Source organism: Phlebotomus papatasi, chromosome 2 (assembly GCF_024763615.1).
Source record: "Phlebotomus papatasi isolate M1 chromosome 2, Ppap_2.1, whole genome shotgun sequence".
NCBI lineage: Eukaryota > Metazoa > Arthropoda > Insecta > Diptera > Psychodidae > Phlebotomus > Phlebotomus papatasi.
The window spans coordinates 81,846,887-81,869,109 of record NC_077223.1 but is presented as its reverse complement, the minus strand read 5'-3'; the positions used below and the strand labels follow the sequence as shown (position 1 = coordinate 81,869,109).

The following is a 22,223-nucleotide window of genomic DNA, read 5'->3' as shown; positions in this document are numbered from 1 at the left end:
CCATATCACAGAGATCAGATTACATATCTAGACGTGACCAGTGGTAGAACTATCAAATCCGGGCTCCAATCACAGTTTATTACCATTTATTGCTGTATTTTGGCCAATAATTCGCTTTTGGCAAAGTCTGCACTATTTGCTAGCCAATAAAACTAATCAAAATCGATATCCTAAGCAACATCAGCTTCAGGGCATGATAGCTAAATCTTAAAATACTTGGCTCAAGGACCGGTAAAGCAGAGAAAGAGAACGAAATGTAAAAGAAACTAAAACAGTTATCAACGAATTTTACAATTCGTCATTTAAACCGACTTTATTATTTCTAGTCTTCTAGTTATTATTTCCAGGGTATTTCTAGACATGCATTATTATTTTTTTCTTTTACGGGGTGAGGTTGTCAGTCCCATGCCCGTGGAATCAATCGCAGTGAAGCTATCTGGATACAATCCGAACACCTTTAACGCCTTTGAAAATAACACATTTAAAAATAAGCTGCATTATATTGCTTTCTCTAACGGCGTTATCACACTTGCACATTAAAATTTTAATGTGATTCACATTAATTGTCACTTGTGAGCGTCCAAATATGTTATTTGCGTCTTTGAGTGACTTAATATTTGGGGTTTTTCTATTTATTGATAAAGAAGTGGACTTGGCCTGCAAAAATAAGTTTAAATTTACCTAAAGCATAAATATTTTTCACATTAAAAAATTAAAGAGAAAATCGCATTAATTTTTCGCATTAATGCTATAAATCAATTTATATCAAATTTTGCGGGCCAAGTCTACCTTTTCATCAACAAATAGATCAAATTTTGTATATAAAATAATTCAAACAAACAAATTACACATTTGGACTCTCACCAGCGACAATTAATGTGAATCATATTAAAATTTTAATGTGCAAGTGTGATTACACAGTAAGAATGAAAATCTTCAGTATAGAAAATAAAACGCCATACAGTTAACCAGATTTTCTTTATTGTGACTAGTAAAAGATTAGCTTAACAAAAAGTTGATTCATTACATTAAAGTTTAATGAAGATTCTCTTTATTCTTTTTTTTAAGTTCAAGGTTGGTTTCTTACTCTTCACAATACAGCAATATATTTTTTTCATTCTTCCGAGATACCAGACACAGTCATTATTTTAGTTTTTAATTTTTTTTTGCTATTAAAACTCTTTTCTATCTCGGTTGTTTCTTTTTTTTACAGTCGAACAAAAAGTATAACATCCTTCTGATACAATTTTTTTCTCCTTTTCTCCAAATGAATTTCTCAAGTGTCTCTTCCATCTTAAAATTACCCTAATTCTGTCAGTATTCTCCTTAAGTCACTTTTCGTATAGTTTAAATTTGGATAAATGATCATCAATTGGTTACAAGTGCTTTTTCTTCTTTATAAAACGTTACATTTCAACACATTTAAGATAATATACTTTTTTTCCTCTTAATATAATCTACTCTACTCATTAATTTACTAATATAGGGTTTTCTACATACTTCGAAATATATATTTTTTTCACACAATCCTTATTTAAAAATTAAAACTCTTGTCTCTCACCAAATTGAGTTCATTCTCTCTAAAATATTCTTTTTGTGAATTTATTTCATCTCACATTTCACGGCACATGTTTAATCGTCAGTTTATTATGTTTGTTGTTTTTTTTTCCGGGAGTCCCTCAGACGTTCAGATCAGCCATCATCTTGCGAAAGTCATTGAGAGATCCATAAGTGTCGAAATCATCGAGATCCCGCCGCGGCGGAGCCATATTCTGCGGCCGCGGTAGCGATAGGGGAACTGGGAGCAGTTCAGGCATCACAGAATGATGGGTTATCAGGGCACGCAGGGATGAGAATTCCTTGGTGAAACCCTAAAAGGCAGGAAAAGAGGGAATTTTCTTTTAGCTGGTTCTTTTAACAGTGTATCGATCATGTAATTCTCTCAACGATAAACTGGCGCAATTGATTTTAGAGGGATGACTCCGGTGATTGCCAGTGAAAATGTTAGTCACCCTAAGATGAAAACACTTCTTCATCTTTAATTCAGTTAGAGGCAAAGAGACAAAGACCAATCGCCACAAAAAGTTAGTTTCTCTCAGAAAAAAAACCACAGAAAAAGTTCAAAAATAATTGAGAAAAGTTCTCCAGAAAGAAAACCGCCCCACACTGACATCCTTGTAATGATCTGAAACTCCATGAACCACACGATCCCTAAGAAAGACGCTGGAAAGACAATTTAATTGACCACTGAAGAAGATCCCCATCAGGATCGAAAGCTCTGGGCAAAACCAAAAAAATCTTTTCATCTTAAGGTGACTAATATTTTCACTGGCAATCACCGAAGACATCCCTCTAAAAAAAAGTATCAATCATGCTTCTTACCTTGATTTTGTACCCTCGAGGGGTCTTGAGGATCAAATAGTGGGCTACTTTGGGAGCCGGTGGAGGAACTCTCAGCGATAGGGCAAAACATCCCGGCTTGCTGCTGCTCTGCCGCACAAGAAAAGCTCCCGGACTCTGTCTTGAGAGCACTTCTAGAGAAATTTCCCTTGGGATTCCCGCCTGGAACCATGCAGCTCCCTTCAGTTCATTCTGCTCAGCCAGGCTCAGGTGGTCAGATCTCAGCGATGGCCCGAATATCTTGGGACTGGAATTAGCTGGAAAGGGAAAATAAAGAATGAGTTAAAGATTAACGGTACTTAAATAAATTGTCCCTCGATTCTGTGATAAATTTTTAAGATTTAAAAAGAACGTTGATCAGAACCAGTGATACCAGTTCTAAGTTTTGACCGAAACAGAAGAAGTTCGAGCTTTCATCCTGCAACAGGATTCATGTTGGGCACCTCTATCAGGACTAATGGTGCTATTCCAATGAAAAATTAAAAAGGGAAATCTCTCCTGAATTTTTTTAGCATATGATTGCTCTCAATTGGTTCTAGATAATCGATCACCAAGGGGGTAATAACTGAGCTAAAAAAATTGGTCTGCATTCACTAGTGATTCCAAGAACGGTAAACCGGTTTCGAAAAACCGGTTAACCGCCCTATTTTGGAAACGGCTTTAAAACCTGTTTTTAGAGATGAAACCGGTTTAAAACCGTCTCCTTCCAAAAAAAATAAAAATTTCTCTTATAAAAGCTTTAGTTCAGAGGCGTGCAAAAACCGTTGAAACCGAATAAACGTCAAATGAAATATGTACGTCAATGATCAAAACACTACTATAACAAACTTATTTTGACGTTAATTCGGTTTCAACGGTTTTTGCACACCTCTGTTTTAGTTTATTTCTTGAAAATCAAGATACACTGCAAAATATTTCCTTGACTTTGGGAGGGAACCTGAAGTGCAATATAATTCTAAGTGTAATCTGTAGTATGGCAGCATGTTAATAATATCTGAAGTGTTTTAACTTTGAACCTCGGGAGACCTCCCATAAGTCGACTCTGGGACCATTAACATCCCCTCATTTCCCTCCACCCTTCCCTTAACTACCAAAAACCATGTTTTTTGGGATTTCTAGGAAACGCGTGGTGAGAGTGTTTTGATTTTTGGATATTTTTTAGAGACTATTCAGGAGGACATATCGTCCAGATACGAAAATACTGTGGAATCATTCCTATTAAGGGTTTTTCAAGGTCAAAGGTTCAAAAGTACGGTATGACCTTTGGGCTCATCTGATATGTCTTGGAATTTTCAATTAAACTGAACCGGTTTCAATCGGTTCTGAACTGATAATGAACCGGTTTATAACCGGCAACTATTTTTTTTCGAAATTCAATTATACTACTCGTGATGTGTATTTTGTGCAATGTTTTAAATGATTCATATATTGGTTCAAATCGATTGTGAACCGGTAATGAGCTGGTTATGAACCGATTAGTAATTTTTATTCGAAAGTTAATTTTATTACAATTAAAACTGAATATTTTGGGGGATCTTTTGAGTGATTTACTAATCGGTTTAAATCATTTGAGAACCGGTTGTCCAAGCCCTGACTTGTAGCAGAGCTTAGCCTAGAGGAAGAATCCTTTCCGAAACGTTCAGAAAGGCTCCTTGCTCTTTTGCGTAGCTCACGAGGCTGTAATTAAATAGTTGCCGGATAAGTCGTTCCCCTGGCGTCCACAATTGGACAGCCTCTAGCCTCAAGTATAGGGCTATTACTGCCACTTGAAAAATGGCAACCTGGATGCTGCCTCTCCGGGGAATCTGAAGGGTTTCTAGCCCTTCTGACTTGGCTGTGGTGCGCCTCCTTCGTCAACTATTTAATTCAGCTCTACGAGAGCTTCTCTGCACCTGCCGCTTGTTAGGCAAGTTTTAGCTGGGGCCGATGTCTTGTTGGCACTCGGGATGGTGCCGCCGAACTTAGGCCTGTCCAGGAGAATAATTAAGCCCTGCTTATTATTTGGCACTTACTTGTAGTAGCTGCCGCTGAAGTCTTGAGTGAAACTCTTGTTGAAGCTGGCTTTTTCATTCTGATTTATTTTAACAATTTCTTTAGCTTTTATACAATTTTAAATTTCCCACTTAAAACTTAATATTTTCTAAATAATTTCTGTTGTGTCTTTGGTGACACATTAACTTAATTTTCCTATTTACCAAAAATTGCTGATGAATTGCTACATTTTTCCATGTCGTCTTTCACCTTTTGCGGGTGACCTAATTCTTGGGTGGAAAACAGCTCATCTTTTATCTTTAATAGTTCTTAAACTATTAACTAATTTTGAATTCTGATATGGCAAATCTATTTTTAAAGAGTTTAAAAATGATTTGCCGTTAGTCCAGGTCCTTAATTTAGATCCTAAATGCGTTAATTTTGTCCTAAAAGATGTGCAATTTTTCATCTTTTCTTTGCACATAATACCATAAATGATAAAAACCTTTTCATTAATATTAGAAAAACTATACACACTATTTGAATTTTATGGATGAATCCTAGGATTTGAAGCTTTTACAAATATTCTGGTATAAATTTCATCCCAGGATTCGTCCTAGAAACATGAAAATTTTGACGTTAAAAAATGAGTAATTTTCTGTGTTTGACCCTAATTAACTGATAAAAGTAATTTGAAAATATTAACTAATCCTAGTGGTCCTTAAAGGACGAGTCTCCTTGTCCTATTAATTAAGGATATAAAAAATGCAATGAGACTGATCTTGTCCTTTAAGTCCTCGTAATTGAGCTGATTTCCTAGCCCTTTCTAGGAGACTGCAATTGATCAGCAATTAGTATGAGTTTGACTATTTTAAATTTGAATGCTATTTTGAAGGAGACTTAGAGTCTGAAGGACTTACAAATAATAATCTCCTTCACGGGATATTTAATTAGTACCTTAATTATAATTTAAATAGGTTGATATTCATGTTCATCCTGAACACCGGTAAACAGTAAGTGATGCGAAAGTACTTTTGTAGCATAGTGTCTAAGTCACGAGTTCGAACACTTCCCAAATCCTGGCACGCTTTAGCGGTATTCAGACTAGAGGTTTAGCCCAGTTCCAGAGGGTCTCAAAATCCTAAATAGCGACTAATTTTATAAATTTTTGAGAGCCTAATAGGTCATTTATCTTTAATAATCCAATTCTAAGTAAAAATTTTCCAAAAAATCGTGATTGATAAAGAAATTAGAGCAGTTAAGCCATAAATACTAGGGTAAAGTGTATAATTTGGAATTAGTGATATAAGTTGGACAATTCGCCGGTACAAGTTGGACATGGCTTTTTTCTTGATAAATACAGTACAAAATTTGTTTCTAAGCACAAGAAACCAAATTATAAAACTAAAGCATTAAAAATATACAAATAAAAATGAAGTAGTAAATTTATCAAGACGAAAAGCCCTGTCCAAATTATACCATTGTCCAACTTGTACCACTGTCCAACTTGTACCACTTTACCCTAGTTCAGGAAATTTCAGAGTGCAGGAAAATTATTGAGAGTTTTTCCAATAATATTGTATGGTGGAAAAGCTAATGCAGTGTAGATTTCCGTAAAATAACCATTTTTTCATACAATTTATTTTTCTTAAAATAAATTGCCTATAAACGCTGTCATTTTTGAAAATCTTTAATAAGGAAATATTTAAAAATTTTATTCTAGATCTTGGAAAATGAAAAAAAAAATTATAGAAAACGTTTTAACGAACAAACCAAAAGAGTTTTCGTCTTTATTTTTAAACTCCTATGACTAGTTTAATCTTATTATACTTAAGTTTAGAAAAATTGAATCGTGAAAGAAAAATAATATTCGCATAAATATGAAAAAAAAAGAATATTATTGGAAGGATAGTTACCAAGATTTATCGCAACCTTATATTCATTATAAAGTTTTTTATGTAAAATCTTGTAAAATTATTGAAAAAAATATTCTTTTTTCAGCAAAAAATCCAGATTTTTCGATTGGGAATGGTTTCTACAGTCTAGTTTTTTAGATATGTCTCTACAGAAAACACACCAATGCATAATTTTTGGTATTATATCGAACGTATCGAACAGTAAAACGTTCCTAATATAATGTTTCTACCAAAATCGATCAAAAAATACTCCCACAGTGAACCTTGGTTCAAGATTAAGATTGAAGTTAGAAAGAAACTTACCACTACTAGTTTCTCTGAGGAAGTTCTTCTTGAAGCTGAACTCATGGTGACTGTCAGCCCTTGTGTCCATCGTCATGGACATCAAGCTCTTCCTGCACGAGTCCCCAAATTTACTGGAGATGAGTCTCTCAGGGTCACAAATGCCCTCATTCACGTATCCATCGCAGATCGTGTGGGTCGATCCGGAGGTGACAGAAGAGCCGGCGTTGCGTACCAGGGGCCGGCTCTCCTCTGTGGCTCGTAGCAGACCCATTGTGAGCCGCTTCACGAGTGGCGGTTTCTCCACCAAACGCCGACAGTTGTTCATCTCCGTTGGTGAGTTGTCTTCCTCGGAACTGGGCGACCGGATGGCAGTGATGTTAACATTTTCATCACATGTGAGCGTGACACCGGCCTTCTGGAAGAGATGCGCCGGTCGCTGCTGCGCCGTGTGCAGCGGAGAGCCGTGAGCCGCACGCTCCAGGCGGACACGCACGTCTTGCATGGCCGTGCCGTTGCCGTTCAACGCGCGGGTCCTGGCTGGGGTCGCCGGCGCGGAACGCAAATTATTGTTGATTATTTTGATGTTGTTAGAAACCTACAAGATACATATTCTTAGCTTCTTATCAACCGCTAGAATCGTGAAAATGGTTAAAATCACGCCCCTGGCAAATTGCCTGAAATTTGAAGCCACTTTCTCATACTTCGATTTAAATTTATATGGGATTTTTTTGCACTCGCGATCGTTACACTAAATAACAAAAAAGTGAGAAGTTTTTCCGTATTATAAGATACCTTTTCATATGGAGGGATAAATATAAAATATTTTTGTTTAAATAATTTTTTTCCTCGGAGCACCGTGAGCTGAGTCCGAGATCAATTTAGGAATTGGCTTCAAATACCTCCATATAAAAAAATTAACTTGTCACATACTTGGTTAAAATCAATTGAGTCTTAATTTAAATTTTAAGCTTAACGTCCTAAATTTTTCAAGACTTTGCTTTTTGATTTTAGTCCATTTAAAAGCCATTGAAACATTTTTCTGTAGTCAAGTATTTGTTGAGCACTTGGTGATTGTTTAATTGTGAGCATTACCTCGATATAAGTGACTTGGTCTTTCTCAGCTAATCTCTCTCTAAATTGTCTCCTCAACAGTTGCTTGATGCATCTGTAAATCCTCCTTTTGTGCTTGCTCCCGAGGAGTATTTGTCGTCCTGTCGACTGAATCTGATGCTTCTGCAAGTGGCACTCCGACTGCCACCCATCCTCCCGGGATGCACCGTTCTCTGCCAATGACTCACATCCCGTTCCACTGCACTTCACATTATCCCTCCGTTTCCGGCAAATGCGCCACTTCTTGCAGCTCTTCGTGGCCTCTTCCTCAGCTTTCTGATTCCGTAGCCACCGACGAACAATGGAGATCTGCTGAAATGAAAAGAAAGCAAGAAAAATTTTGTGAAAAAAAACCCCACAAATTGATATTAATTTAAATGATTAACTCCGAATGGTGCAAGAATTCTGCGTGAAAATGGTCAAGGGGGGTGTATCCTCACTGAGAGAAATCCAAAAAAGTTAAAATAACATTCCGGGAATATTTTTTTACCCATTGATCCGAAATCGGTGTAAATATTATGCTTTTTAGGTGTATTAGGGGTTAAAGTTACCCTTTTCATGTTAATTTTACCCTTAAAAAGGTGTAAAATTAACATTAAAAATGTTGATCAATTTTTACACCTAAAAAGTGTTAAAGTTATGAGGAAGAAAAGTTAATCGAATCCCCGTTTTTTCTCAGTGCTGGGTATATTGACAGACACAAGGTCTTAAATGACCCAACTTCAGATTGAAACATTTTAAATATACTTAAAAAAATACAAAATCATTAACCTTAAATTCTCGTTTATAACCTAAAATATCCTAACCTAAAAAAATGAAAAAGAGGTCTTCAGTAGAACAAAGTATTTAATTTCTACTTTGTTTATCGTGCAGAGGCAAATGAAGCTTTTTTTTATTTTCTTTCGATAATATTTAAATCTAAAATATCAATAAATGTAAAAATTAAAAAAATATATATAACCTAAAAAACTGAACTGATAAACCACATTTTTTATACTGTTGCTTGTATTACTTGCAGATACGACAATGGTTGACGCAAGTGACAATATGATATAATGATGTGTTATAGTTTTTCTAAGATTGACTTTACATGTTCCTGTCCTGGATTTCTTTTGATTAAAACAAGAAAAATCTGCAATATAATTAAATCAAAAGTTAATTGAAAGATTTTAGAGACTTGGCTTGTCACCCATTTCTTTTCTCTCAAATGATCAAATCAACAACGAGCAGTTCATTGATTTCGACACAAATTTATGTCACCTTTGAGGTTAGGAGTTACCAAACTTAACATTGGAAAACAATGTTAAGTAGAGTCCCGCTATAGGCCATCGCTCTATAGTCCACAATTTATCGACCGTTGTTTTCAAATCACTGAGCTTTTGTTTTTCAGTACGCGACATGCAATGTTGTCATAATTATTTTAATATTTCTAGCAAACTTTATTGAGTAGTTGTGATAATTGTGATCCATAATGAAGAGAGCGAGGACAAGTACCATAATCGCAAAGAAAGTGGAAGCCGTCGAGCAATTTCAGTACTAAAAGAAGTTGATAATTTAAAAAAAAAAATGACGTGGACTATAGTGTGACCCAAGGGACCCAAGTGTCAAATCTGGTACCAAATATGGACTATAGCGAGACTCTACTGTATCACCATCGTGGTTACACAGCCATATAAGCAGGTAAATCAGCATCAATTAATTGAAAGTAGTGTTAGGCATCTTATTACATATACTAGTATATTATAAGCATAAAATCAGTCATCAAACAGTCTGCAAGCTGTCCATAAGTATATAACGTTCATAAATAATGACCACACCCTACCCTAGTACACATTGCGTACAACTAGGAAGGGTCTGATATCCTCAAAGAAGTATTGAGTAGTTTGAAATGATATGGTGCTCTCCACAAGATCTTCACAGTCACAACAGATGGTACTTCTGTAATGATTGGAAAAAGAAACGGGACTGCCGGACTGCATAAACTCCAATTTAAGAATCTCAATGTTTATTTTTTCTTGCATATGAAAAATTTACGTACAAAATATATTAGGCTTTAAGGCAGGACACAAATGTCTCTTCCGGACGCGTCAGTGGAAATAGATTAAACTCTGGATTGAATCCATTTTCACTGACGCTTCCGGAAGGGACATTTTTGTATCCTGCCTTCAATTTTAAGTCACTACGTCAGTTTTCATACTTCATTAAAAATATATTAGGCTTCACGCGATACACTGAAAACTATCACCGGTGTTATAAAAAGCCACGAGGAGATCACCATGCACTCACTCATCGCATCTCAAAGATTTTTCTGAAGAAACGCAAGGTTGTCTACAATGATCTACTGATAATCAACGAGGTCAGGTGGTTCAGCCACGTGTAAGGCGTTTAAAGATTCTTAAATACAAGTCAAGAAGGAAGTTCGGTATATTTTTATTACTCTAACGCCACAGTGAGATTCTAAGGGTGAAGAGATTCTTCCGGGTGCGTCAGTGGTGTTTCTCTTTTCAGTTTCTTCTTGTTCTTTAGAAGAGAAACACCACTGACGCACCCGGAAGAACATCTTTTCCCTTCGAACAAACGATACACTGAAAACTATCACCGGTGTTATAAATAAGCTACGAGGAGGTCATCATGCACTCACTTATCGCATCTGGATGAACTTTCTGCAGAAACGCAAGGTTGTCCACAATGATCTACTGATGATCAACGAGGTCAGGTGGTTCAGCCACGCGTAAGGCATTTAAAGATCCTTCAATACAAGTCAAGAAGGAAGTTCGGTCTATTTTACTGCTCTAACTTCACAGTGAGATTTAAAGGAAGAAGAGATTCTTCCGGGTGCGGCAGTGGTGTTTCTGTTCTCAGTCTCATCTTGTTCCTGAGAAAAGAAACACCACTCTCGCACCCAGAAGAAGGTCTTCTATCTGATTTTTAAAATTCCACAGAGAGAGAGCAGTAACCAATCCCTCAATTTTTTCACCTCCAAAAATTCCACCTTCCACCCCACGGGGGACCACTTTTCTGAAAATGTCTCCGCATTTCAGGCGATTTCTGAGAAATTACGTCACGCTGTTTATCCGTCTGTTTATCTGTCCGTCCGGTCAAGAGCCCATATGATTAGAGATAGAAACTTAGAACCTTACGGGAACTCCCACTATAAGCCGCCCCTTGGACCTTAACATGCATAGTACGATTTGTTTTCATTTTTAGATACATTTTAGAGATTACACAGGCGGACATTTCGTCCTGATACGAAAATACCGTGAAATCATTCCTAATAACTGTTTTTCAAGGTCAAAAGTTTAAAAGGTTCTTAGAGACCACATTTCTCATCCGAATGGTATAAGGTTTGTGCTCATAGAAAGGTCTTGGAATTTCCAATAATACTGACCCGGTTTCAATCGTTTCTGGACCGGTAATGAAGAGGATCATAACCGATAAATAATTTAAAAATCCGTAAAAGGTAAATGCTTCCAAAGTATTTTCGAGGTATAACATCTAAATCGTGAGTTCGGGTACTTTGCAAAACCTTGAGGTCCCCATATTCGGAAATACTTGCATACGATGCATATAATGAGACATATCAAGAAATGTTTCTATTTTCATGTTTCATATAAACTTTGCCAAACAAAAATCATATTGACTGAAGTATATTCTGAAGTTGAAAACATTGTAGCATATACTTCAGTCGAGATGAAATTTACATCGAAAAAGAGTAATAAGAACATTGATATCTATTAGGTTAACTCAACTCAGTGGTAGTTGTTCCAACTCTACATGGGTTTTTTTTTGTAAACCGAAGTTAATCTTATAGAAGGCATCATTTTTTATATATTTTAATTTCAAAGAGGTATTGACGGTCCTTCAGGATCCCGTATCTACGATGAAAGGTATAGAAAATTTAGCCTTTAAATTTTTTTTATGAAACTCCTTTGAGGATTTGTGAACAAATGGAAAAATATTTATGAAAAGCGTACAGAAAGGTAAAGCAGGGAAACATTTTAATCACTCCATGTAAAGCTATCCAAATGTTGTGAATATTTTTTGCATATGCAGTCCAATATTGGAGTATTACTGTGTTTAAATTGATGCAATAGATCCATTAGGATATTTCCCCCTTTGCAATAACCTCTTGGAACCAATTCAACAATGGTGAGTTTTGTGAATAAATTAGCAAGTTTCTCGCATCGTCAGCCAAAAAATGGCTCACTGAGTAACAATGGGGAGCTATCGATAGAGATTTTGGATCCCCCCAAAATGCCAATGAAGGGAATCCATGACGACAAATCGCGTGCCAAAGGAGACAAAAATTCTCCAATCCACTCATCCTTTTTCCATTATCTACCAGCCATCCTTGGGTGCTATTTAGTGGCTTTGCGTCTTTCTCTCCGCCGTATTTCAACCCTCCAACAATGGAGAGCTTTTAGAGGGGTAGCAGAGGAAGCTCCTTCAATAGGGGGCTTTTTCATGGTTTTGGCGGGTGAAAGCGATTGTCGAAAAGACCGGAAAAATTGCTGCGAGAGATAATAATGTCCCATTGTCGTGCATTCCAAATAATACTTCCTCCTGATCAACTTCATTCCATTCTTCTTCCATTGACAAATTTTTCGCAGAAATCTTCTCTCTTTTAGTTGAATGGAAATTTGAGGAAATGTTCAATAAGAAATGTATAAAAAATAACTTTTGTAAAATTCATACATAATACCCTCCCAACTCTCTTGTTCTCGGGATGACGAGAAATTTTCCATTGAAAACTTCTTAGATGACAAGACAACAGTTGAGAGATAAGGGAGAAAACGATGATGCTGCAAATGTTCAACCTCAGGACATTCTCATTGTGCAATTATATGCATATTTCATTATACTATTGATTAAAAGCTTCTTCCGGGGTTTATTCCTGTCTCTCTCTCTTTTTTTTTTAAACTCGCCGCAAAATTTACATCACTGACAAGAGAAAATGAGACAATTTTAATTACTTTCTTCATTTCACATTTCCCATCTCTGTTAATACAGTTTCATTTTGCTGCAAAAGAACGAGCCACAAAGGGATGAGATTGCTCAAATATGTATGCAAAACTGATTACAAAGAAAATCAGAAAGAGAATCCACATCCGGAGAGTTAATTTGGTTGAGAGAAAGACTGGGTAATAGAGCTTTTAGAGGGAAATTGTAACCGCAAAATTTAGAGGAGTTTCATTTGAAGAAACTTTGTAGCGCATGGTAAAATGGTGAATTAAACTATTATGTTACTTTGACAAACTACTTACGATTTATATCATTTTATAAGATCTTAAACGTCTGGATTTTATTAGAAAATTGACTTGTACTTAACAGTCTTTTTTTGAAATTATTGTCCGTACAGACGAAATTAGTGTAAATTTAGACCAAATTTAATTGCAATTTCAATTGGACATGATGAGAATTTTTGGTAGTTACTACCCTCTATCTTCAGATAAAATTAGTAAAATTTAAGATAAGATTGTTCAAATGACTTACTCCTATTTAAAAAAAATGGTAAATACAAAATGCGATTAGGCGAAATTATTGTAGCTTTGAACTACATTGACGAATTTTAGACGAGTTAATTTCAATATAAAATCATAACAAACACTTTTCTACTACAAAGGGATGGCAAAGTGTCCCAGGCTTTGCGAATCGCTCAAAAGCTCCCCCAAAATACTTTTATAGTAATAATCAGGGGGGTGACATTAGCTCTGAAAAAATGCGACCAGTTTTAGCGTAAAATTTTCCCTGTTTTCGTATACATTTCAAAAGATATCTTCAAAACTACATAGGTTACCAATTTAGGCTTTTCGGTTGCCTCTTCGTTATTAAATTGGCTTTTATTTTGTATTAGTATTTTTTGCTAATTCATTCTACAATGACAGAAAACAGCTAATAAACTCAAAAGTTTTTTCGGCTCGCTAGAAACATATGGGAAACATAGGAAATGTCATGCCCCTGATAATAATAATAATAATGCTGTCACAACATTCCATGAAGGAACAAGGCCTTCCCGCAAGGATATTTGTAGACATGCATTATTATTTTTTCCTGTACAGGATGAGGTTGTCAGTCCCATGCCCCGTGGAATCAAGTGCAGTGAAGCTTACTGGATGCTATCCGAATACCTTTAACGCCAGAAAAATTCCTGGTGACTTAAAGGAGATTTGAACCCAGGACACTTGCATCATAGAGCGAGTGCTCTACCACTTGACCCAATTGAGTGCCCAAAATAGTTTTAAGAGTAATAAAATTCATTTTTGAACGAAAATTGCTTATCAGTTCATAACTGGTTCATTACCGGTTCATAAAGCGATTTGAACCGTTTTATTATTCAGTCAAAACATTTCCCAAAATGCAACTCTGGAGCAATACAATTGAATTTCGGAAAAAATCAGTTATCTATTATGAACCAGTTCATTACCGGTTCATAAACCATTTGGGTTCTACTCTGGACAGACAGACAGACAGACAGATGGACTGGCAGTCAGACAGACAGAAGGACGGACAGACGTGCAGACGGACAAACAGCGTGACGACATTTCTCAGAAATCGTGTGAAACTCGAAGATTTGTTGAGAAAAGTGTTCTCTGTGGGATGTAATGTGGAAATTTTGTGGAAGGCTGCTCTCCCTATGTGGACTTCGAGCAGTAAAAATGTTAATACAGCCATAAGTTAGATGTACTTTTCGGCTTTTAATTCCCAATCCAAAATTTTGTTAGATCATTTATGAGAATTTTTGGAAAGAACACCAATTAGGAGTATTTAGTATAATCTTAGACCAGATGACTTGTACCAGAGGATTTAGACAATTTTATTCTCATCTTAAATATTCTTTGACAATTGAGGGATTTGTCAGAAATTATAGCATAACCTCGATCGAATTATATTAGATCAGTTTGATAAATTTCAAATGATTTATTCCGATTACTGAATAATATTTGAGCATTACGAATTTTTAGATTAGTATAAGTCTAATGGGCACTCTCAATGGGTCAAGTGATAGAGCACTCGCTCTATCCTGCAAGTGTCCCGGGTTCGAATCCCCTTTAAGTTACCAGGATTTTTTTTAGTGACCTGATGATTCTAAGGTAAATCTATACTATTAATCTCTAAACCAGAATTTAAAGGCTAATGCATGCATTCCAATTAAGGTCTATAATTTGAAAGAGTCAATTGTCTTGAGGAACATAAGAAAGCGAAACAAGTTTCATTTGCTCCGAAAATTTAGACAAGACTCATTAGTGGAAAAGATTATACCAGTATTAACCTTGACACTAAGCTGGACATTAAGCCTTAGACGTGTTGTAGATTATTTTATACCATTTAACCTTAGACAATTTTATCCTCTTTCAAATTTTTCATGAATTAGGCGAGTTATCCATCGTAACTAAGTGACTTTGAAAAACCAGTTGATGAACCTTTTACTTGATTGAGCAAACTGTAGACGATAATTAACTTAACTCTAAGAACAGATCCAAAATTTATACAACTCAAAACAATTGATCTGGTGTAAAATATATTTAAGACAGAAAATGTACAAATAAATGTCAGTTTACAATATAGCTGGCTATAAGCTAAAAACTTAACCGGGGATTATAAGGAATCTTCTGGCATATGTGCTCCCACTATTGTCATAATTTTATACTAGTATAAATTTATACGACAATTATGTGATGTAAAAACTATAATACCATAAGTCCAAAAGAAATATCTTCAGACTATCTGAATTTAGTCCAAATTATTAGCCGATTTTTAAATAATTTCTCAATGTTATTGATCAACTTTATACGAAATTGCAGAGCTATAGCGTTAGACCAGTTAGATATATTCCGAAAGCACTGTATTTATGATTTTTTACTATTTAGATTTAAATAAAACCTAATTCTTCACAGACATATGCAAAGCTATACATACGCTTTATACGAGAATCTGACATTATTTAGACTAGTATAAAATATGTAGTTTATTTTGTATGGTTTGTACCCTGTTATTTAATTTCATTCTCAAAATAATGTAAGTTATGATTATCAAAAAAAACAGTAGCAGGCATAACTGGTGTAAGGTAAGTTTAGACGAAATCAATTAAAATTACAATTAAAATAAATTTAAAAAGCATGGTGGTCAAATTTCCTTGACCTGTAAGAGCTAACCAAAAATCAATTTGTAAATAACACATGGAAAACTTTATACGAGATTTTGACAGTATTTCGACAAGTATCTGACGCTTTATCCCTTATTTTAAATATTTTTGTGGTTAGAATCCTGTTGCTTGCTTTTTCTCATCAATCAAACTCCATTGTTTGAATTAAAACAACGATATTCATTTGTTTTTCAAAAAATAATTTCATAAACAGACACAACTGACATAAAGCAAGTCACGTCATTGTGCAAATACTGAGTTCTTTTATGGGTACCAATGAAAAATTGTTGAAATTACTATGTGACAGCGACACTCATGCAGCTTTCATCATTTTTCTCATTTGCTTATGCTTCATTTAGTGTGGTTTTCCTATTTAAATTTCCGCTTCAGACGCATCATCCATTAGAAATTTTTGGAGTGTGCGTAGTGATAATGAAAAATTTTGCAATGAGATTTTCAATGTTGGATTCTCTTCATGTACTGAAGCGGCCCAAGACGTTGTAGATTATAATTCATCAATTTATTCACACCAATCATCCTCTTGATCCAACCACAGGCCCCTTCCTTGGGTGTTCTACTGATGACTGAAGGGAAACATTAATAAATTTTCTCAGTCATTCGTGACTCATTCATTTCTTGGTTGTGTGACCTCCTTCAGGGGGCATCGTCTTGAGACGAAACCATGTCGAATTGGGTAACAAATGACAATATGAAAGTTGCGAGGGAGAAATGTTTGCCCAGGTTTCTTCTCCAGAGGCAAATCCCCTGCATGTCATCTTTGTCCATAATTCATCCGCAGTGAAGTCTTTTTGGCGCGTGAAGCTTTCGTCACTTCTGACACCCCCTCATCATTGTCTTTCCAGCTATTCCCAAAGTCTCTGCCCAACCCCAATTTTAGTGTTTTTCCTCCAGCTTGTCACGCTGTCTCATGTATTTATGGAATCAAAGACGAATGATGATTCCCATTCCAGGAATAAAAAGCTTCGCATGTGGAAGGTTTTTGAGAACGCGCGCGTTCAACGATTAATCATAAAACGTCATCACCCAGGAAACGAAAAGTCAAAAGAATGGACTTTTACTTTTATGTCGCACTATTTGGCTGTGGTTATATTTCTTTTATTGCCTTTGCCACTCTCGATGGTGAATTTTTTATGTTCTGCAGTAGATAGTTCTTGAAGTGAAAGATCGATGAATGGGGTTACAGTAGAAAAGTTTAACAATATTCATTTAGTATCCACATTAATCCACTTTACTAATTTTATGTAACATGTTTGAGATGTTTTACTTAAGTGATTTTGAAAGAAAATGCCGAAATGCAATAAGAGAAAAAACGTTAATAATAACGCTTGCTTTTAAAAATTTGAATTAACTGTTTTTCTGACAAAATTTTGAGTGCATGACTGATAATAAATTTTGGTATGTCAAAAGTAAAATTTTGGTCAGTTCATAAAATTTAAAACCAGAAAATAATTTGAAAATATTGGTATTTAAATATTGAAAGAAAAAAATCATTTACCTTACAACTCAGTTACTAATTGTACCAAACAAGACTTAAGAACAAGTACAAATATTTAAAGCCCTATTTTATTAAAGAAAAATAAAGTTGAAAACAGTGTTATTTCACTAAGTCCTAATTAGTGCTTATTTTTATCTTGTCTTTGCTAGATATTTGGTAATATCCAGAAAATTATTTACGATTTCGTAATATTTGCGATATATTAAAATATGTTCAGGAATTTTCTTTTTTAAATTCTTTATTGAGCGTCAGTCAGAACATATGCCACCCAATCTACAATTTTTCCCATTAATTTTTTATGTTCGCAACTGTAACATTCTTCTCGATATTAAAACTTTGATTTAAAAAAATCCACGTATAATGTTTTCACGTAATTTATGCCAATTTCATATTTCCGTTTAAAGTTTCATCCTCATAAGAGACGTACTGCACTGATTTAGGGTAAGTGTGCCAAATTCCGGCCAGCTTGCAATTCCGGACACCTTTTTTGTTCCTCGAATTTTCATGAATTTTTAGTTTTTACATACTCCAGAGATTATACAATGCAAAAGAATAACAAAAAATGTAGCTTCGACAAACGAGATGACATGAAAAAGACATTTGATGAATTCCCGAAGGGCAATTAACTATGAGGATGAAGGTGGCCGAAATAGGGCACCAAAGCTATGTCTACATTTTTATTCATTTTAAAATTATTAAGAATGATTTTAGAGTAAATAAAGACGATAAACTGTCTAGAAGGTTCTAATCAACACTCCTTAAGTAGAAAAATAAAAAAAATTAATTTCTATTAAATATATTACATTTCAAACTTGAGACTTTAGCGCTTGCATAGAACTATGCCGAAATTTGGCACACTTACCCTACTCCCTTTTACCATATTTAACTTGCTTTATTATTATTACTTTGTTTTGATCTCTTATTGGTCCTCAGAAGGTTAGGGTATAGAAATCGATGAAATCCTTAATTGCAGAATTTTGTAAATTAAACTTGTCTTCTGCTAAATCAACAATGAAAATGCTTCTTATTTCGTCTCACAGTGTAAAAGCAAACAAAAGCTCCTAAAAGTAATCGTTTATTGTTATTCGTGTCTCAACCACATATTATTCAGTGTGGTTGATATCAGGGACCATTTAGACGCCAAAGCCCAAAATGAACACTCCACAGAACACTCCATCAACAAGGATTTTAATACGAAATCAATTTAACCATCAAAAGTTGGATGGACCAACAAAGAGTTTGAGGAGGATGTTTGTCGATTGCTGAGTGCTACAATGTGCCGATTGCCAAGTGCATAAATTCCCATCAACATGGATGATGGCCCATTATCTAGGGCGAAATGGTATCAATTTCACTCAATCCCACCGTACAAAACCCAAATGGAATTTGATACTTTTTTTTCCACCACTTCTCACACTTCCCAAATACTTAAACCGTTGAGGATTTTTCTCAGCTCTTCCTCGGCATGTCAACACTTGGGGAAAAATCCTCAATTCCCACTGGGAATGACATTGATGTCAACTGAGTTGGGGTTTGAGGTTGCAGGAAAACATCCCTTGGGCTGCAATTTCTTGCCTCTAGAGGATACGTCTTTTGCAGAATGATTGCATATCAGATGCACATCTAAACCATGCAGAGAGTCATCAATGTGATATTTTATTAAAAGACATGTCATTTTCCATTGAATAATCTTGTTACATGCGACTCAATGGAAAGAAACTTGAAAAGGATGCGATGATCCGGAAGGAGAAGAGATGGATATGCAATTTCTTATGTGGTTTTGATGTTCTAGGGTAAAGTGGTACAAGTTGGACATTGGTACAAGTTGGACAATGGTACAATTTGGACAGGGCTTTTTGTCTTGATAAATTTAGTACTTCATTTTTATTTGTATATTTTTAATGCTTTAGTTTTATAATTTGGTTCCTTGTGCTTAAAAACAAATTTTGTACTGTATTTATCAAGAAAAAAGCCATGTCCAACTTGTACCGCCGAATGGTCCAACTTGTAACATTATGTCCAACTTGTATCACTTTACACTATGTTATTTTCTACAATAACAAAACATTTTTCTAATTTTCTATAAAATTTATAAGGACTTCAAGATTTTTATACTATTTAATATTTTGTGAAAAGAGGAGGATTGTTGGACATTCAAAGCCTTTCAGCTTCTACCTTTAAAAATTAAATCGTTTCAATAGAATCTGAGCAATGGTGACTTATACGGGTTTTAGGCGTAGCCATATGGATAAACTGCTTAAATTTTAATTTTTTGATATTTTTTGGAAAAATCTAACTTGGGATTGAAACATTAAGAAAGGAAAATGGTGTATTAGATTCTGAAAAACCAAGAAAATTGATTGCTTTTTAGAATTTTGAAACCTTCGGGGAACTCGGCTAAACTTCTAGTTTGACGACTGTTTTAAATACTAAGATGGTGACTAAAATAATTGAAAAATTAATACTTAACTTCCATCAATGGGTGACTTATATATAGAGAAGCTTTGTCAGTTGTCTATGAACCTAAAAAGTGATACGCGAAACCTCAGAAACCTGAAACCCTTGTAACTAAAACCGGAAACGGTCATAACTTGACTTCTCCTAAACAGTTGCAGTTATCGAGGTTAGTATAAAGCGGTGACGACCAAAATACCGAATGCCAAAATACCGAAAGCTAAAATTCCGGAAGCCAAAATATCGAATGGCCAGAATCCTGAAAGGGACGAAATTGGAGCATGGGTGCAATCATGGGAATGGCTATGACAGTTTTAATAATTTTGAATTTCAGCTTTTGGGATTTTGTCTTGGCTTCCAGGATTTTGGCTTGGCTTTCAGTATTTTGGCTTTCAGGATTTTGGTTTTCGGGATTTTGGCTTACGAAATTTTGGCTTTTGAGAGTTTAGCTTTCAGTATTTTGGCTTTCGTAATTTTGGCTTTCGGAATTTTGGTTTTCGGGATTTAGACTTTTCGCGATTTTGGCCTTCGGGGTTTTGGTTTTTAAGCTTTTAGTTTCCGGCATTTCGGTTTTCAGAATTTTGGCTTTAGGGATTCTGGCTTTCAGGATTTTGCCTTTTGGGGTTTTACCTTTCAGGATTTTTGGCTTTCTGCATTTTCATTTCTGGGATTTTGGTTTTCGAGATTTTGCCTTTCAGGATTTTGCATTTCGGGGTTTCACCTTTCAGGATTTTTGGCTTTCTGCATTTTCATTTCCGGGATTTTGGTTTCCGGGATTTTGGTTTTCGGGATTTTGACTTTCAGGATTTTGACTTTCTGGGTTTTACCTTTCAGGATTTTTAGCTTTCTGAATTTTGGTTTCCGGGATTTTGGCTTTCGAGATTTTGGTTTTCGGGATTTTGCCTTTCGGGGTTTTACCTTTCAGAATTTTTGGCTTTCTGCATTTTGGTTTCCGGGATTTTGGTTTCCGGGATTTTGGCGTTCGAGATTTTGACTTTCAGAATTTTGCCTTTTGGGGTTTTACCTTTCAGGATTTTTGGCTTTCTGCATTTTGGTTTCCGGGATTTTGGTTTTCGAGATTTTGGCTTTCAGGATTTTGACTTTCGGAATTTTAATTTCTGTACAATTATGGGATTTTTACCGAAACCCGTATAAAGTAATATAATATTCTAAAAGTTACCACGTGTAGAGGCATGCATTGAAAAGACACTTTCACGGTATTTTAATATACATTTAATGCGTTTATTTACGTTTACCTTCAGAAGAAATGTTAGTAAGACTATAACTAACTACACTAAAGAAAATTTAAATAAACAAAATTTGGTAATCGCAGTAAATGTGATTTTTGTGATAACCGTTGTGAAACGGTCTTACCGGTCTTATAATTTTTCAACCGAAATTTGCAAGTTGATTAATTTTCGACAAGCTAAACAAGTGGTAAAGCGTGAGTTACAAATCAAATCAAAGTAAGAATGAGGTAGAAATCCCTTATTTAAATTGCTAAATTTTCCTCATTTCCATAAAAGTTATCTGAGTGCTTTTTTAATGTATTGAGAAAATTGTCTTAAGGAGTTTTCTTGTTTGTCCATTGTAAGTTTTCCTCTCACCTCGCTGTGAACCCTTGTCGTTGATATGAAAGTTGTGCAAAAGAAGAGAGTGTAAAAGGAGTATCATGTCCTCTTGATTGTCTAGACTGTAGAATCAACCATTTCTCTCGTACTTCGCAGTATCCCAAGGATCCCAAGCATCGAACTCGTGTTTCAATTTTATTTGTTGTTCTTGCTGAAATTGTATATATCGAAAGGACTTGCCACTTGAACATTCTTTCACCCAATTCAACCCCTTTCCAATTGTGTGCCACACAAGTGATTGTGGGTTAGCCCCTCGAATATCGGGGGGTGGTTGAGGATATTTTATACCCATGGTGAATGTGTGAGGAAAACATTGTTCTTTTGTTACATTCTCAAGTGGCACTTGTTCTTATCGCGCCAAAACGATCATCTGGCAAATGTGGATTTTCCTATAGAACCCATTCTCACACTTTCCCCGTGTCTTTGGGCATTTCATCGTCCTCGTTTAGTTTTTCTTTTATTTTTCTTCTTGTCACTCCTTCTCGAGGTACAACAAGGAAACTTTGGAGACCTTTTCTTTGTCATACCATAAGGTTGGGACAAGGGTATGAATTCTAAAGTCAATAGAACGTGATTCTGTTTCTTTTCCTCATTTTTTTCATCATAGCTGCTCACTTTAAATCCGGATACATGAGTGTTTTTAACGAGAATTTTACCCTTGCTTACACCGGGCCATGGTGAGGGTGTAATGGGAGCGTTTAAGTCAGTTCTGGGTTGGTTTTACAATTTTTGTTTTCTTTTTGTTATAAATAAGTTAAATTAATTAGGTTATTTATAATAATAAACACTGCAGAAGA

The 22,223-nt window shown here is 35.3% G+C and overlaps 1 protein-coding gene across 2 annotated transcripts in view; it reads right to left on the bottom strand.

Annotated features, from left to right (window-relative positions):
- Positions 1–963: 963 nt before the first annotated feature.
- The window catches only part of LOC129804656 (EGFR adapter protein-like), a 119,901-nt gene continuing 98,641 nt past the window's right edge, over positions 964–22,223 (bottom strand). Inside the window, exons 3-6 of one of the 2 annotated variants that reach the window (XM_055852185.1) lie at positions 7,665–7,994; positions 6,591–7,167; positions 2,383–2,657; positions 964–1,871 (exon numbers count right to left, since the gene is read on the bottom strand). In XM_055852185.1, coding sequence (XP_055708160.1) covers positions 1,680–1,871; positions 2,383–2,657; positions 6,591–7,074 — 951 coding nt within the window. In that variant the 5' untranslated portion in view covers positions 7,075–7,167; positions 7,665–7,994 and the 3' untranslated portion in view covers positions 964–1,679. The remainder of the gene's footprint in view (positions 1,872–2,382; positions 2,658–6,590; positions 7,168–7,664; positions 7,995–22,223) is intronic. The other variant, XM_055852186.1, reaches the window with a different exon arrangement.